Source organism: Mustelus asterias, chromosome 2 (assembly GCF_964213995.1).
Source record: "Mustelus asterias chromosome 2, sMusAst1.hap1.1, whole genome shotgun sequence".
NCBI lineage: Eukaryota > Metazoa > Chordata > Chondrichthyes > Carcharhiniformes > Triakidae > Mustelus > Mustelus asterias.
Window position 1 is genome coordinate 28,241,495 of NC_135802.1, and position 14,465 is coordinate 28,255,959.

Genomic DNA, 14,465 nt, shown 5'->3' on the forward strand with positions numbered 1-14,465 from the left:
GGAGAGAGGCAGAGAGGTTGAGAGAGGGAATTCCAGAGCTCGGGACCAAGGAAGTTGCAGCCCTGACTGCCAATGGACGAGTGCTATATTGGGTTTTTCCCAGTCATCTCGATAGTTCTTGATGCAGCAACAACACTAAGCTGACAGTTGCCGTAGAAGGGAAGTGAAGCAGTTGAGGCTACCTCATTGAATATTTTTAAGGCAAGGGGAGATATATTTTTGAACAGTAAAGGAATTAAGGGTTATGGTGAGGGGGCGGGTAAGTGGAGCTGAGTCCACGAAAAGATCAGCCATGATCTTATTGAATGGCGGAGCAGACTCGAGGGGTCAAATGGCCTACTCCTGCTCCTAGTTCTTATGTTCTTATGGTTCCCTGTCCATCTGCCTTGAAGTCTTTCAGTTGATGCCAAATTTAGTATCAATAGCCTGGTCTGATTTCTCACCACATCCCCCGCAATAGTATCCTGGTTTCTGAGGCCCTGTACGTTTTGTCACCTCAGAAACATAGAAACTAGAAGCTGGAGTAGGCCATTCGGCCCTTCGAGCCTGCTCCACCATTCATTTTAATCATGGCCGATCATCAAATTCAATATCCTGATTCCCCGCCCCCATATCCCATGATCCCTTTAGCTCCTTGAGCTATATCTAATTTCTTCTTGAAATCAGACATCCTTGTTGCTGAGTCATCCTTACCTTTGCTGGTAAGGATGACTCAGCAACAACAAATTGCATTTATATGCCGCCTTTAACCTGGTAAACTGTCCCAAGGTGTTTGATAGGAATTGGATAGGATTTGACACTGGGCCAAATAAGAGGCTGGAACTTTCGGTATGCCGTCACCTTCACATCCCACCAGAGGCCCGGCACCACTTTAACGCCGGGAACAGAGTCAATTGATTTAAGGCAAACCTTCCACCACTTTCTCAGGAGGATGTTCTGCCTTCGAGAGGGTGCCGGCTGGCTGACTGGTAATCGCAGCAGCATCAATGGTGGTCCCCACTGCTGGGGACTGGACTGACCAGTACATCCATCACTGGGGGTCCCAGTGAGAGGGGTGAGTTGTGATGAGGGTGTAGTGGGAGGATGAAGGTGGGGGGTTGGGGGCGGGGTCGTTTAAAGAGGATGATTAAAGGGGGAATGACCTTGGTGGGGATGTTAGAATGTAACCGATGACAACTTTGTATTGGATGTACTGTGACCAATGGTAACAAGCTGTAAGGGTCAGCTGATCCAGTAAACCATGGCACCAATTACAGAATGATGTGATGGTCAGCTGACCAGCTAACTCACTATAAATAAGAACCTGTTGGGAATTGTGGGAGGCTTGGAGTGGCCCAGGACGAGGCCCCAAGTTTGGAGTAATGAAGTTTCTTTATTAAACCCTTTCTTAGATTTATAAGTTGGAGTAAGATTTGTTATATTTTTATTGTCTACATTTGAAGAGTTCCTTCTGAAGACACAGGGGATGCCCGAAGGGACGTCATCCCCACTTTTGCTTGGCACCAGCCTCCTTTCCACATATGATGTGCCTCCCTGCCCCAGCCACTGGGATATAATAGCAGCTGGGCAGAATGTGGCCCTTAAGTGGCCACTACTTGACACGACAATAGCAGCAGTCTCTGAGTTTACAATGAATAGACTCGGAAGGTTGGATTTTATGCAATGCCATGGCGCCGGTTCCAGCTGAAATTGGGAGGGAAACCTGCCCAAGCTCTGCTGTCATTGGCCGTTAGGAGCCTAGAGGTGGAGCCAGACATCAAGATAAATGGAAGGGGTTTCAGCAGGGAAAGACCAGGAGGTCCCCCCAGTGAGTGGTGTAAGGGGACTAGGGGGCTGTATTTAAGGGGCCGAGGGGGAGGGCAAAGAGGGAGGTGTGATGGGGAAGTGCCTCCAATGGGCACAAGGGGCCTGCAGTAGATGCCAGGCAACGAAAGCTGCTGGGTTACCTGCTTGGCATAGGCTTCCTCCTGTTGTGGGTAAAATAGTGCTAGGGCTGCATGTGGCCCTTAACTGGCCATTAATATACCATGTTAAGACCCGAATAGGCCCGAGGGCAGGGCTACCGATACCTCCACTGCCCTCTGTGAAGTGGACAGTGGAGCTATCCAGGGTAGATAGGCAGCAGGAAGACCACACACTGGAATTTATAAGCCTCCCCCTCCCCCATCTTCAAATTTGGCAGTGGGGGGCAGCGTAAAATCCAGCACTGAGGCTCCTAAAATCCCAGAATGGAATTGAAGGCATCAGGTTCATAAAGGTTGTTGTTTCTTTGGGGGATTTGGTGGGGGTGGCGGGGGGCGGGGGGGGGGGGGGGGGTGGCGGGCACGGCGTTCACAAATAGCTAATCAGCAGCTCTACCCCTGTTTTCAAGATTAATGTGTTTCATGTTGCCATGGGGAAGAGGGCAGAGGAAGCCATTTTTTGAGATCAGGTTACAGGTTTCCCTACAAATCAATGAATATCACGGCTCTACTTGATCAGCAGAAAAAAGATCAGCAGAGAGAAGAAAAATCATCATCAGAATATGTTTACTGCTGGTGCTGGATTTAATTTAAAAATCTCTGTAAAATATGAGGAAAGCACATGGAAATGGTCACTCCAAATTACTTGGTGAAACAGAGATATGGGAACGCATTGGAAGCTGAGAAGAACAATGGATTGTTTGCCATGGGAACTGTAATTCTGTGAAGAATGTGTTATTTTCTAGGTTTAAAAGGAGAATTTTATCTTCGTAGTTTGAAGTATAACTTGCCTATGAAAAGAAAATGGTGTTTAATGCATTTGGTCATTTGTTATAGTAAAAGTTTTAAATCATGGAATCTGGTCGTGTAATTCTTTCAACTAGTAGCTGTAAATATAAATCTGTTTTTAAAAGTTATTGGTCTCAATGGAGATTGTAACAAAATTACCATAATCACCAATTATCTGGCTGTTAAATTGTTGCAGGTGGCTTGGCATCACACCCTAAAGCGCAGAATTTCTAAACGGTTCACATTTCTGCACTTTTTAGGAGTGCACTAAGGATCCTCAACATCCATCTACTAAATTTAAAGCAATGTTACCAGTTGTAGACACTTGTGGATCTTTCTAGATTTCAGGATTTGTCCACCAATGAGAGATGTGACATTTTTGCAGTACGAAAGAGACTATATGCCACATGGAAATCAAGTACCCAAATGAACTGATTTATTCCGGTTTTGATTTACCTACATATATGTGTAAAAGGCCACAAGAGGGTGCTATTGCACCCCTCTTTCCTGAATGAAAAAGTTACACAATGTTCCAAATCCATACAACTTTTACACATTTCTTGTTTTCATTTATTTACAAATCCAGCTTAGCCTAAAGGATACTATGTCCCTTGATCTAAACTTTCTGAACTTGGGGAATGACCTTGACACATTTGGGCCTGGGTCTGAGGAGACTTTTTCTCCAACAAAGACTGGTTTTGCCCTTCCATTGAATTGTCCACTTCATCAGAGGTGCCTGCCTGACTCTCACTCGGATCCATGATGTGGAGATGCCGGCGTTGGACTGGGGTAAGCACAATAAGAAGTCTCACAACACCAGGTTAAAGTCAAGGGGGTTTATTTGGTAGCACAAGTTTTCGGAGCACTGCCCCTTCATCAAGTGACCGGATGAAGGGGCAGTGCTCCGAAAGCTCATGCAATCAAATAAACCTGCCGGACTTTAACCTGGTGTTGTGAGACTTCTTACTGGCTCAGATCTGAACTGGTTTCAGGCATCACTTGTATTGGAGTAACTCGCATCCCAACTATCCAATTCATCAGGCTCATTTGATTCCTCCCAATCCCTTCTTCATTGTAGACATCTGAAGGTAAAACACGATCCATATGTACAAACCCAACCTTTCCACTACCAAATAGCATGTGCGAGGACCACATATTTTCGCAAGTTTCCTGGTAGCCACTTCAATCATTTATGTTCTTTCACCTTAACCTTCTTATTCAACATCAAACTTCTTCCTGTCCCTCTGCCCCTATCGTGACTCTATTTCTGTCCGGGTTGTTTCTCTTCTAATGACTGATTTAAATGTGGCTTCAATAATGAAAACCTCGTTCTCGGCAGTTTTGTAAGCTGGTGTTAGTATGAGGTGTGTTACAATAAATTAGCAAACGATTCATCAGTCTATGATTCAATGACAACTGACGTTTCACCCAATTTGTATCCAGCATTTTTTTAACAATTAGCTGAACAATTTTTACAGCTTTATTTGAAGCAGAATAATACAGTAGAACAAATAGGACTAGGGCATGGGGACTGCAAGTGGCCCATTGTCCATGCACTCTTGAGAGGGGAAGGGGGGGGATCAGGATATTGAATTCGATGATTAGCCATGATCAAAATGAATGGCGGAGCAGGATTGAAGGGCTGAATGGCCTAATCCTCAGCTTCTAGTTTCCATGTTTCTTTGTTTCTTGCTCTCGAGCATCTCCACTCCCAAATGTGGCATGGTGGCACAGTGGTTAGCACTGCTGCCTCACAGCACCAGGTCCCAGGATCGATTCCCATCTTGGGTCATTGTCTGTGGAGTCTGCAAGTTCTCCCCGTGTCTGTGTGGGTTTCCTCCGGGTGCTCCAATTTCCTCCCACAGTCTGAAAGACGTGCTGGTTAGGTGAATTGGCCATGCTAAATTCTCCCTCAGTGTACCCGAACAGGCACCGGAGTGTGGCGACTGGAGGATTTTCACAGTAACTTCATTGCAGTGTTAATGTAAGCCTTACTTGTGACACTAATAAATAAACTTTTATGTTTGAAGGCTCTGACATTTGGGCCGAAGCTGTCTCCTAGGAAACAATTCTGTTCGTGTTGCTAGGACACCTGTGTGATGGAGGGAGAAGCTGCACAAATGAAAAGATCTGCGACCAAACCACCTCTGACAAATTGTGTAAAAGCAAAATCCCGTGGATGCTGGAGATCTGAAATAAAAACAGGAAATGCTGGAAAGGGTCAGCAGGTCAGGCAGCATCTGGAGGAGTTTTGGACAACTCATTGGATTCAAAATGTTAACTCCGTTTGTCTCTCCACAAGCTCCCTCTTGCAATAAAGTCCATGGCCAGAATTTTACCTGCACGCCCGCCCCGGAGCCAGGTCAGGCGAGGCTCGCTGAACGGCATTCTCTGTTGGCCTTGGGTGGGATCTTACAAGCCTCAGGCAGGCAAGGCTGCCTGGCCGTCAGGAATCCCTACAGTGCAAAAGGAGGCCATTCGGCCCATCGAGTCTGCCCCGACTCTGCAACAGATCATCTGGCCCAGGCCCACAGAGGGTGGCACGGTAGCACAGTGGTTAGCACTGCTGCTTCACAGCTCCAGGGACCTGGGTTCGATTCCCGGCTCGGGTCACTGTCTGTGTGAAGTTTGCACATTCTCCTCGTGTCTGCGTGGGTTTCCTCCGGGTGCTCCGGTTTCCTCCCACAGTCCAAAGATGTGTGGGTTAGGTTGATTGGCCATGCTAAAATTGCCCCTTAGTGTCCTGAGATGCGTAGGTTAGAGGGATTAGCGGGTAAATGTGTAGGGATATGGGGGTAGGGCCTGGGTGGGATTGTGGTCGGTGCAGACTCGATGGGCCAAATGGCCTCTTTCTGCACTGTAGGGTTTTTACGATTCACTCCCAATCCCACCTCATTCCCTTTACCCTGCTAATCTTCTTATCCTACACATCTTGGGACACTAAGGGGCAATTTAACATGGCCAATCCACCTATCTTGCACATCTTTGGAGTGTCGGAGGAAACCAGAGCACAGGGAGAAAACCCACACTGACACACAGGAAGTATGTACAAATCCCACACAGACAGTCACCTATAATGATTTTAATCAGACAATTGAGGTTGGCCTGTTTGAATATGAACTCCCTGATTTAGGGTCAAATTTTTGGCCCAATCAGGGGGCCCCATGCTCTGTCCTTAAACAGGCGTGTCAGTTCCTCTGGCACTCGGATGTAGACTGCATACTGAGAGCCCTCTGTATATTGTTGTTGGATCTTGTAAATAAAGGAATTTTGGTGAAGGAACTTCCATCTCCGAGGACATATTACACCACCCAAGGCTGGAATCGAACCCAGGTCCCTGGAGCTGTGAGAACAGCAGTGCTAACCACCATGTCATCTGCTGAGTATTTCCAGCACTTTCTGTTTTTATGTCAGATGACAACTTTCAGGTTGATTGAAGAACAGCTTTGACATTGGTCGGTATATTTTTCCCCCGAGCCTGTCATTTTCAGTAATGTGTTAAGAATTGCCCTTGATATGGAAGTTCTATGGGTTGAACCATTCCGCCTTTCCCAAATGTGGACATGGATGGAGTATCTGGGTTAGAACAAAGAAGAGTACAGCACAGGGACAGGTCCTCCGGCTCTCCAAGCCCGTGAAGATTGCGGGGGGGGGAGGAAAATAAAAGTCCTTTTATTTATAGATATTCAAAGTTGATGGTGTAAACAGCTGTTTTCTTGCTCTTCCCAATGGAATTGCAGTGCCCAGGTTTCAACCTCTCGGTCTAATCATCAATTAGCGATAACACAAAATTCCTTGCAAAGTCTTTTCATTATCATTAGCAGTTTGGCTGTGAAATGTGCCCTAATTGATTGGATGCAAGAGAAAGTAAAATAGTGAATTATTTATCCTCCCGGTATTTGTTTATTGTAATAAAATGCATTTTTGTTCTCTTGTTGTAGATCATCCGATTAAGGAGCAATCTATTTGGAAAGAGCACTTGCTATCGACAGAACAGTTAAGGAGGGAATGTTATATTTACGGACTATTCAATACTACTATTTAATACATTAATCTCAGTTCCCTAAAAGCAAATGTGTCTGATTTTGGTTAAAGTTTCTATTCTCCTCAAATTAATGTAAGTGGAAGATTGAGTTTAAGTTTATTTATTAGTATCACAAGTAGGCTTACATTAACACTGCAATGAAGTTACTGTGAAAATCCCCTAGTTGCCACACTCCGGCGCCTGTTCGGGTAGACTGAGGGAGAATTTAGCATGGCTAATGCACCTAACCAGCATGTCTTTCGGACTGTGGGAGGAAACTGGAGCATCCGAAGGAAATCTATGCAGACACGAGGAGAACATGCAGACTCCGCACAGACAGTGACCCAAGCCAGGAATTGAACCCGGGTCCCTGGTGCTGTGAGGCACTGTGCCACCGTGCCGCACTGCACTGTGGGTGTACCTGCATCACATGGACTGCAGCTGTTCAAGAAGGCAGCTCACCAAGGGTAATTAAGGATGGGCAATAAATGCGGGCCCAGCCACATTCCTCGAATGGATACTAAAAACATTTAAACTGTTTGTCGCTGGAAATATATATGATAAAAGTGATGATATGCTCCGATCGTGAAATTAGGTGCATAGTTCTGAGAAAGAGGAAGCTGCAAAGTTGCTTTTTGAGCCTTGGAAAGGTAACCATGGCAACCTGCTTATCCACGGAGCACCTCACGTTGCTCACACGAGCATTGAGAAAAGTGAACCGTGCTGTGTTACCATTTCCAGTCCCTCCTCCATCCCAATTCCTGACTCAAATTCATAGACTATTTTGCAAATGCAGGAGCTGGCAGGAAACCTGAATGTGGAGATGCCGGCGTTGGACTGGGGTGGGCACAGTAAGAAGTCTCACAACACCAGGTTAAAGTCCAACAGGTTTATTTGGTAGCAAATACCATAAGCTTTCGGAGCACTGCTCCTTCGTCAGATGGAGTGGAGAGCAGACATCCACTCCATCTGACGAAGGAGCAGTGCTCCGAAAGCTTATGGTATTTGCTACCAAATAAACCTGTTGGACTTTAACCTGGTGTTGTGAGACTTCTTACTGAGGAAACCTGAACCCAGGTTTTCTTTTAATTCTGACCTGGGATTTGGGCATCACTGGCTGGGCATTCAGTGCCCATCCCTAATTGCCCTTGGACTGAGTGGCTTGCTTGGGCATTTAATAGTCAACAACATTGCTGTGGGCCTGGAGCCACATGAAGGCCAGACCATATAAGCATGGAAGATTCCCTTCTTTAAAGGACATTAGTGAACCAGATGGGTTTTTATGATAATCATTTTGTGGTCATCCAGGTTTTTTATTGAATTCACATTTCACCACCTGCCCTGACAGGATTTGAACCTGGGTCCCCAGAGCATTACACTGGGTCTCTGGATTACTATTCCATTGATGATACCACTAAGCCATTGAACTGGGATAAGTTTTGTTGGGTTGTCGTTACTTGTGGTGTGTACTGTTTAGACATTATTAAGCAGTCTTGTCGAAGTTACCAAGTATTTATTAGGATTACTGAATCATGCCGATATTTACAGTAGAGGGTACAGATATGGAGAGGACATCTTGACATGCCTGTCATGTGATTGAACTATTCACTGGAAGGTGCTTGGGGCGTCCCTGGACACCTTCTCAGACAGCGAGGAAACCAGAGCACCCGGAGGAAACCTATGAAGACACGGGGAGAACATACAAACTCCACACAGACAGCCACCGAAGGACAGAATCGAACCTGGGTCCCTGGAGCTGTGAGGCAGCAGTGCTAACCATTGTGCCATCCATCTGGACTACTCCTCTGGACTATGTGACAGAGCAAAGGATCAAGAAGAATAAGAAGCAGCATGTTTGTTTTTTCCTTACCTTAAATGTAGTTCCAGCTCAGAGTAAAGGAAACGAAGAAAAGATCTCCGAGCCACAATTTCAGCATGGCAATCGTTAAGCGTTAGACCCTGGTTGCTAATGTATTCTCCGTTTATACATTTTGTCCCCGTTGACAATGCAACAACCTGGGCCTCCTTTGTGTTCAGACCTGTAAGAGGAAACATCGACAAAAAAAAAGTGTTTTGCTTCACAACAATATAAGTGGACAGGATTGTCCTTAATCTCAATAGAAACAGTTGCTGTAGGTTAGCAATGAATAAAATGGCTTCTTTCTGTTGTTGAGTTTAACCGGGGAGTTTATGGAATTTTCCCTTGGGCCACTCAACAGAGAAACCTGATAAGTGCATTCATGAAGGTTTCTCTCTGTTTGGTATTCCGAGCAAAAACTGCCAGTTCTTTTTGAATGCATTTAAGATATCACCATGCGTGGCAGCCGAAGTTCTTTCCTCTATGTACTCCAGCTTTTAATCACAAGACAATTACAGATAAGGGAGGCCATTTTGAGTTCAACCACCCAGAAATGTGTAAAGTCCCCCATTGGCGTATCCAGCTGGTTATTAAATGATTACATGCCTTTTCTCTCCACTACTCTACCCAGAGGGTCATTTCGTGTATATTGGCCACCATTGTACGAAGAACTTCCTGATAGCAGATGTAATTTTCCCCTCTCCTAGATTAAACACGTTTCCCCTCATTCAAGTTACTTCAGAATAAATGTCTTTTCACCCTGTCAACTATCTTAAGATCATTGCGCGAAGGCCCCCTTTCAAGACTTAGGGTGGGATTTTATGGCCTCGTCCGGGCGAGATCGCAAAATCCCGCCTGAGGCCAACGGAGATTTCCGCTCTGCGAGCCTCGCCCCTCCCGATTCGGGGGCAGGTGAGGCGGCAAAATTCCGGCCTAAAAGTTTTTTCCAGTCTGTCTTCCTAACTCAGACCACTAATACCAGGGATCAGCCTCGTGGTTCTATTCTGCTCATAGAATTGAGAAAGCAAACACCTTCCTCCTCGATACTTCAAGCCACGAAAGCCGCCTTTTCCTCATTTTGACACCTTCGCTAACATGATCAGCGAGACAAGTTTCACCAAAGGGTTAAAGGCTTGCGGTATCAAAGTCGCAAAACCTTTCAATGAGCTTAGATGCCAAGTTAGCGATGGAATCCCAGTTTCTGCGCCTTGACAGCACATCTCACATGAGCAGGGATAACGTTTGATGGATAATTTCTTAAATCCACCAAAAGAGCTCAAATTTCTGGTCTCCGACATTTACCAGAGGGACAATCCGAATGTCTGCTCTAAGATGCATGAACTATTTGGAACATTCTTTGCAGAGATTGCAAAGCTTTTAGGATCTGCACTCCTAAGCTTCTGATTCCAATTCCTTGCTTTGCCCTGGTCTTAATTTGTGCCATCGCAGCCACAAATCAGAGCACGTTCAAATCTCCAGCTTCAGAGCAACCAGAGCAATCATATCCACAGAGAATCCTGCGATTCAAAGTCGTTTTATCCCACAGTGTTCAATCACTGAAATTCTTTCACGATGGGGTCAAGTAATTTGATTTGATAGTTTAATAACAACAACCAGTTCTATTTATATAGCAGCTTTAATGTACTGAAATGTCCCAAGATGCTTCACACTGAACCATGTAAGGCAATATTAGGTCAGATAATCATTGGTCATAGAATCATAGAACCTCTGTAGTGCAGAAGTAGGTCATTCGGCCCATCGAGTCTGGACCAACCACAATCCCACCCAGGCCCTATCCCCATAACCCCATGCATTTACCATAGCTAGTCCCCTTGACACTAAGGGGCAATTTAGCATGGCCAATCCACCTAACCCGCATATCTTTTTGGATGTGGGAGGAAACTGGAGCACCCAGAGGAAACTCACACAGACACGGGGAGAACATGCAAACTCCACACAGACAGTGACCCTAAAAGAGATAGCTGAGGAAATTGTGGAGACATTGGTGGTGATCTTTCAGGAATCACTGCAGGCAGGGTGGGTGCCAGAGGACTGGAAAGTAGCTAATATAACACCACTGTTTAAAAAGGGACGGGGGCAGCAGGCAGAAAATTACAGGCTGGTTAGCTTGACTTTGGTCATTGGCAAGATTTTAGAGTCCATTATTAAAGATGAGATCGCAGAGTACTTGTAAGTGCATGATAAAGTAGGACTGAGCCAGCACGGCTTTGTCAAGGGGAGGTCATGTCTAACAAATCTGTTAGAGTTTTTTGAGGAGGTAACAAGGAAGTTAGATAAAGGAGAACCAGTGGACATGATTTATTTAGATTTCCAGAAGGCCTTTGACAAGGTGCCGCATTGGAGACTGTTAAATAAGTTAAGTGCCCATGGCGTTAAGGGTAAGATCCTGGCATGGCTAGAGGATTGGCTGACTGGCAGAAGGCAGAGAGTGGGGATAAAGGGATCTTTTTCAGGATGGCAGCCGGTGACTAGTGGTGTGCCTCAGGGGTCAGTGCTGGGATCACAATTTTCACAATATACATTAACGATTTGGAGGAAGGAACTGAAGGCACTGTTGCTAAGTTTGCAGATGATACAAAGGTATGTAGAGGGACAGGCAGTATTGAGGAAGCAGGGAGGTTGCAGAAGGACTTGGACAGGTTAGGAGAGTGGGCAAAGAAGTGGCAGATGGAATACAATGTGGAAAAGTGTGAGGTCATGCATTTTGGAAGGAGGAATAGACGCATAGACTATTTTCTAAAAGGGAAAATGCTTAGGAAATCAGAAACACAAAGGGACTTGGGAGTCATTGTTCCAGATTCTCTTAAGGTTAATGTGCAGGTTCAGTCAGCAGTTAGGAAGGCAAATGCAATGTTAGCATTCATGTTGAGAGGGGTAGAATACAAGAACAGGGATGTACTTCTGAGGCTGTATAAGGCTCTGGTCAGACCCCATTTGGAGTATTGGGAGCAGTTTTAGGCCCCATATCTAAGGAAGAATGTGCTGGCCTTGGAAAGGGTCCAGAGGAGGTTCACAAGAATGATCCCTGGAATGATGAGCTTGTCATATGAGGAACGGTTGAGGAGTCTGGGTCTGTACTTGTTGGAGTTTAGAAGGATGAGGGGGGATCTTATTGAAACCTACAGGATACTGCGAGGCCTGGATAGAATGGATGTGGAGAGGATGTTTCCACTAGTAGGAAAAACTGGAACCAGAGGGTACAACCTCAGGCTAAAGGGATGATACTTTAAAACAGAGTTGAGGAGGAATTTCTTCAGCCAGAGAGTGGTGATATTGTGGAACTCTTTGCTGCAGAAGGCTGTGGAGGCCAGGTCATTGAGTGTCTTTAAGACAGAGATAGATAGGTTCTTGATTAATAAGGGGATCAGGGGTTATGGGGGAAAGGCAGGAGAATGGGGATGAGAAAAATATCAGCCATGATTGAATGGTGGAGCAGACTCGATGGGCCGAGTGGCCTAATTCTGCTCCTATGTCTTATGGTCTTATGGTCCTTGGCACTGTGAAGCAGCAGTGCTAACCACTGTGCCACAATGCCACCCAATGAGGAAGGTTTTAAGGAGAAAAGTGAGGTAGAGAGCTGTAAGACCATAAGACACAGGGGCAGGGGTAGACTATTCGGCCCATTGAATCTACTCTGCCATTCAATGAGATCTTGGGTGTGATTTTCTGGCTATTTTCCTGGCGGGATCTTCTTGTTGTCCTGCCATCAGTGACCCCTGTCATGAGTTTTCCGGTGGCGGGAGGGTGGAATCAATGGGAAATCCCATTGACGGCGGCAGGACCAGAAGATCCCACTCAAGCCGGCTCCCACCACAGAGAGCCACCCGGGGGTGCCTGAAAATCCCTCCCATGACTGATCTGCTGTAATAATCCTCAACTCCACTTCCCTGCCTTATCTCCATGGCCCTTGATTCTTTTACTGATTGAAAATCTGACTATCTCAGTTTTGAATATACTTAATGACCCAGCCTCCCCGGCCTTCTGCGGTAAAGAATTCCACAGATTCAAAGAAAAGTAATTCTCAATGTTGTCTTAAATGGGGGACCCCTTACTCTGAGATGATGTCCTCTGGACTGAGACTCTCACGCAAAGGGGAACATTCTCTCAGCATCTACCCTGTCAAGCTCAGAGAACCCCCTGTAAGGAGGATAGTCCAGAGATTAGAGCCAATGCAGGTCAGTGAACATAGGGGCCACAGGGGAATGAGATTTGCAGTGAGTTAAGACCCAGGGAATAAATTTTTGGACAATCTCAAGTTTACTGAGCATAGAATATGGGAGAGCAGCTGGGAGTGCATTGGAATAGTCGAATCTTGAAGTCGGAAAGGCATGGCTGAGGGGTTTACGCAGCAGATGAGCTGGGAAAGGGGTGAAGTTGGGCAATGATCCAGAGGTGGAAATAAATGGTCTTAGAAATGTCATTAATGTGAGGTCAGAATCTTATCTCAGGGCCATCCGTGACACTGTAGTTGCGAACAGACTGGCTTAATCTCAGATACTGGCGAAGGAAAGAGATGGAGGACGATCTTCCCATTGTGCCCCACTGGCCGATGGGTGGGGCGAGCCGGTAAGATCACGCGAGAGCTGAGAAATCAGGTTCGCGCCCGATTTCTTGCCTCTTGTGAAGTTAGCTGCACCGGATATCCTGCATGAGCAGCCTCACGCCCATTTCCGACGCAAGGCTGAATTAATTATTTAAATTAAATTTAAATCTCATCTTAATGTCTTTCGCAAGCCCGGGATTCAATCCAGGCTCACTTGCCAGTGTGGTCTTGCCGGGAGAGGTTCTATTTGGTGAGAATCACAGCTGGTCCCCACGAATGGGGACCAGACGTGATGGCCTTGCTGGTAGAACTGGAGGCCATTGAGGCTCCTGCCTGGAGATCAGGGGCAAGGGGGTGCACTGCCAGCCTGGCACCCTGGCACTGCACACCGGGCACCCTGGCACTGCTCACTAGGCACGCTGGGACTGCACACTTAGCACCAGGCAGTGCCAAGGGGCTGGGGCATGAGGGGGTGGGACCTTCTGGGGGGGGGGGGGCAGGGCCAGACCAGGGCAGGATGATTGCTGGTGGGTGGGGGACGCTGTGTAAACAAAGAACAAAGACCAATGCAGCACAGGAACAGGCCCTTCGGCCCTCCAAGCCCGCGCCGCTCCCTGGTCCAAACTAGACCATTCTTTTGTATCCCTCCATTCCCACTCCGTTCATGTGGCTATCTAGATAAGTCTTCAACGTTCCCAATGTGTCCGCCTCCACCACTTTGCCCGGCAGCGCATTCCAGGCCCCCACCACCCTCTGTGTAAAATATGTCCTTCTGATATCCGTGTTAAACCTCCCCCCCCTCACCTTGAACCTATGACCCCTCGTGAACGTCACCACCGACCTGGGAAAAAGCTTCCCACCGTTCACCCTATCTATGCCTTTCATAATTTTATACACCTCTATTAGGTCACCCCTCATCCTCCGTCTTTCCAGTGAGAACAACCCCAGTTTACCCAATCTCTCCTCATAACTAAGCCCTTCCATACCAGGCAACATCCTGGTAAGCCTCCTCTGCACTCTCTCTACAGCCTCCACGTCCTTCTGGTAGTGTGGAGACCAGAACTGGACGCAGTATTCCAAATGCAGCCGAACCAACGTTCTATACAACTGCAACATCAGACCCCAACTTTTATACTCTATGCCCCGTCCTATAAAGGCAAGCATGCCATATGCCTTCTTCACCATCTTCTCCACCTGTGACGTCACCTTCAAGGATCTGTGGACTTGCACACCCAGGTCCCTCTGCGTATCCACACCCTTTATGGTTCT

The 14,465-nt window shown here is 46.6% G+C and overlaps 1 protein-coding gene across 1 annotated transcript in view; it reads right to left on the reverse strand.

Moving 5' to 3' along the window:
* adarb2 (adenosine deaminase RNA specific B2 (inactive)) overlaps window positions 1-14,465 on the reverse strand; it is a 329,000-nt gene that overhangs the window by 126,895 nt on the left and 187,640 nt on the right. The window contains exon 6 of the mRNA XM_078229741.1: window positions 8,645-8,813. Within this exon, the coding sequence (XP_078085867.1) occupies window positions 8,645-8,813 (169 nt within the window). The remainder of the gene's footprint in view (window positions 1-8,644; window positions 8,814-14,465) is intronic.